Source organism: Gavialis gangeticus, unplaced genomic scaffold, assembly GCF_001723915.1.
Source record: "Gavialis gangeticus isolate Ggan-Ray unplaced genomic scaffold, GavGan_comp1, whole genome shotgun sequence".
NCBI lineage: Eukaryota > Metazoa > Chordata > Crocodylia > Gavialidae > Gavialis > Gavialis gangeticus.
The window spans coordinates 15132068-15136189 of record NW_017729016.1 but is presented as its reverse complement, the minus strand read 5'-3'; the positions used below and the strand labels follow the sequence as shown (position 1 = coordinate 15136189).

The following is a 4122-nucleotide window of genomic DNA, read 5'->3' as shown; positions in this document are numbered from 1 at the left end:
CCATGCATTCCCCACCCCCCCCAAAAAAATATCCCCCCCCCCAGGAAAAAATTATTTTCCTTTCATAATTCATATTTCCAGAGCAGAAATGAACGTAGTTGAAAACCAGATTTAGATGAAGATACAAGCTGACCTGACATGAAACCCTTGGAATGAGAACTTCTGAGTGCAGTTTTCTCTGAGCTGCTAAAAGTATAGTACCTAACTTTCAAAGACTGTTTTGAGGAAGTGTCAAAAATCCTCATGCTTTTAGAAGTTTAAGTGAAACAATACTTTCTTCAATCACACTCCTTAAAGAAATAAGGTAAAAGTCAGACAAATAATCGGGAATAGGATATAGGACTGTTCAGCATTCCCTCTAAGCTGTGCGGTTGTGCAGGTGCGCTCATGCCGCACTGCCAGGTGTGCCTGAGCAGCCATGCAGCTTAGAGAGAACGCTGGGACTGCTGAATATTCCAATACAGGCCTCCTGTAATAATAACTAGCTTCTCTGCCAAAGCCTATTATAATAACAGGATAACATTTAGGCTGGTAAGACACTTGGGCAAAACTTTACAAGTCATTCAACTGACATTCACAATGCACTGGAAAAGAAGAGTTACGATTGCAGTCCAGTGAATGACTCCTACCATCACCAATTAGTGCCAGGATTCAAAATGCAACATAGTAGACATGCACAATAGCCTTACCTCACTGTTCTTGTTTTGCTTAGTTCAAGATCCTTCTGGATGTCCTGAAAGGATATGAAAAAAATTTGGTTTCAACTTGTGTAGCCTTTAATTTGAATTACTGTAATTGAGGATAATACTGACACATGAAAACAACGTGCATGGGCAGCTCCATACACAATGACACACCTAAAGCATTTAAAGTTTTTAAACGTGCTTTTTTACATTGACAGCATTAAACAGTTTTACCTTCTTGCACCTACAGAAAAGCTGGTTTGTCAGCCCCTCACTGTGGAAAGCACCATCTTAAATTTTAATTGTTGGAGTGATGCAAAACAAATGTCAGGGAAATGTAGTGAAGCAGCTTCTCTGTAATTGTCTTCAATATTTATAAACAAAGCTAAGACTCCAATTCATAATTTAAAATGAGAGAATGTTTCAATACCTCATATTTTGCAGAGAGTTTTCCAATGTGGTCTTCCAACATCATGATGCTCAATTTGTGTTCTTGGTATAAAGCCAGAAGGTCAGTCTTAAAGTCAAGAAGGGGGAAAAGTGTTTTATTTAATGAGCACAAAAGTCAGTCAAATAGCTGTTGCTATTTCTCCAAGTAAAATGGTCTCGTTATTGCAACGATCATACTACATTTTGGAGACACAAAAACTAGGAGGAAGGATTTTTTAAGAGGCCTTAGTTGACTTAAGTCTAGTTGTTTTTCAGTGTCATGCTGTTCTGCTTTCAAATGGCTAGTTTAAGTTAGTCCTTTGAGACAGACAGCACTGGAAAAATAGGTAATAAGTGTTAACTGTACTACTTGAGATTTTTACCGCCTACAATTTGAGAGGCAATATCAACAATATCAAGTTGGATGTGGAGCCAGGACCAAAACAAACTGGGCAGCCAACTGAATTGCATAGCTTAGCAAAAGCACTTATTTGGAAGAAAAAATAGCTAATTAGTTTGAAATGTCACACACGATTTTTATTAGCCTATCAAAACAAATTTCCTGCAATGTTTCTATAATTGCTACAGAAAGCAGTGATGAGATATGATTAAATAGATTTTATAAAAAATCTATTTTGCAAATAGCCTATAAGATTTAGCAACTCAGTGGTACAATGAAAGTTTACACGAGGAGTTTTAGGGGCATTAGGACACTCATGGAAATCCCACCCAGAATCATCATCTAATGTTAGCAGGGGTCAAGAGAGAGAAAACTGGCTGGAGGAAGTTGTCTGTTACTAGTAAACAATTAAATTCTGTCCCTACCAACCAAAAATTAACAATATGTTTTCACAGTCAGATAGGACCCCCCTCTACTAGTAAGGAAAAGTATTAAATGTGGTTACAGAAGGCAGTCTAGACTAGGCATTTCATCCGCAAGAAACAAACCTTTCACTTTCTTCCAGCTGTCACCTGACAGCACTTGTTTCACCTCAGCACTAGGGCTGTGCGAAGCTTTGGTCCCCGATTTGATTCGGCAGATATTTGGCCCGATTTGGTGGCCCAATCTGAATCGAATCAGAGGGCCCTTTAATCTCTCCGAATTGAATCCAAACCCTCCAAATCCATTTGGAGAGATCAGGACATAGAGACAGCTTTAAATGTTTTTTCTACATACCTCTAGGTAGCAGGGGCGCACGAGTGCTGCGATGCTGGGGCACACATGGAGAGTCCCACAGGAGCGCAGGGGGCTCCCTAGTGCGCTCGGCAGCAGACCCAGAAGTGGACCAGATGCAATTCCAGTCCACTTTCGGGTCTGTGGGGGAGCTTGGTGGGGGACTTCCCCCACCACCACCATGCCCTCCCAGCTGGGTGATGGGTGCCTCCAGCGTGCTCCCTGGCAGATTTGGAAGCGGACCAGAAATACTTCCAGTCCATTTCTAGGTTCACCGCTGAGCACGTGGAGGGAACCCCCCACTCCTGTGGGACACTCCATCCACCCCAGCATCGCAGCAATCATGAGCCACACCTGCTACCTCAAGGTATGTAGAAAAAACACACTTAAAGCTGTGTCTATGTCTGAATCGCCAATTCTCTGAATCGGCATTGAATCTTCAGATTCAGATTCGGCCTAGTTGAATCCGGGACAGTGATCCGAATTAACAAATCGAATCACTGTCCCTGATTCAGGCAGGATCCAAAATCGAATAGAGCCCGCTTCGCACATCCCTACTCAGCACCTCATTTACTGTATGTTCCATTTCTCCCCCTTCTACTAGCCCTTCAGCTCATATCTACATCCCTCTTATTATAGATTACCAAAGCCATTTATGTTACAGAAGTTACACCGTAATAGTGCAAGTTAGGCAGGGATAGTGCCTCGTTTCTTGCCTCTTTGTTATATGCTTAGACTTGTAAGTAGCTTTCAAGAAAATGCAGAGCAAATCACTGTGCTGGGCTAACAGTCACTATTATTTCTTAAACTGACATTAAGATAGAGTTGAAAGTTAGCTTCAGTTTCCAGAGGGTTTGTATGAGGGAGTTCTCTATCACCATCAACTCAGCTGGGTTAACTGAATACAAGGGGATGTGTTGGACTTGCAAGGGTAACAAATAAAAGCATTACATTTTTAGTAAACTGAACTTAAAAGAGGAGTCTCTGTTGTAGGTTTATAACTAGACTGTGGTGCTGATGTAGAACTTCACAAGCAAGTACGCAAACATACAAGCTATTTTCTAGTCTCAAATTTTTTTCTCTATTACTCCTAGTATGGAACAGGATGCAAAGAAAATGACATGATTTACATAATAGTTTATTATACTAATAGTTTAGTATACTAATCAAACAACATCAGAAAGAGTCACAAAAAATTACTATATCCTTACCGCTGAGTGTGCTGTTTCTTCAGATTTAGTTTCTTTAAGATGTTGGCCCATTACATTTTTTATTAGTGTTAACATTTCACTTTTGTCGTTCATCAGGGCAACCTGATCCTGAAGATTCCGGAGCAACAGCATCACTTTACCATATTCTTCATCATGATGATGACATCTGTCAGACATTAAGGCAATCTGTTTTTCCAACTCTTTCATGCGGCTAGAATCAAAGTTAACGGAATCCTAGAAAGTAAAAGTTAAAATGTGTTTACTTTGCTTACTTTTGGATTACAGATTAGTCACCAAAAAAAAAAAATCCAGCGGCCTGGAGTTCAGAGGCCCTTTAATGGTTTACCTCTGGAGGCCGAACTGAGTGAAAAGAATCAGGCCTTGGTTTCAGGATGTATAGAGACTCATCTACACTTCGTGGTTTACTTATGCTTGTCCAATTGAATGCAGGCAGTAACGAAAGGAAGCCTTCAAACCCCCAGCACCATAAACCTTAGGCAAAAAAAGAGAAAAAGGCAAAAAAAGTTACATGTAGTCACCATTTTTAATTAAACATGAGAGGGGAAAAGTCAGCCTTCCCTAACCACCCTTTCAGAATGGTTGAAAAGTTTTAGTAACCTTTTTT

At 40.4% G+C, this 4122-nt stretch overlaps 1 protein-coding gene across 7 annotated transcripts in view; it reads right to left on the bottom strand.

Moving 5' to 3' along the window:
- Positions 1–4122, bottom strand: part of SUN1 (Sad1 and UNC84 domain containing 1) — a 55181-nt gene that overhangs the window by 17327 nt on the left and 33732 nt on the right. For all 7 annotated transcript variants that reach the window (XM_019512904.1, XM_019512903.1, XM_019512906.1 and 4 more), the window contains 4 exons: positions 3844–3989; positions 3498–3731; positions 1114–1200; positions 690–733 (listed from right to left, as the gene is read on the bottom strand). In XM_019512904.1, coding sequence (XP_019368449.1) covers positions 690–733; positions 1114–1200; positions 3498–3731; positions 3844–3989 — 511 coding nt within the window. The remainder of the gene's footprint in view (positions 1–689; positions 734–1113; positions 1201–3497; positions 3732–3843; positions 3990–4122) is intronic.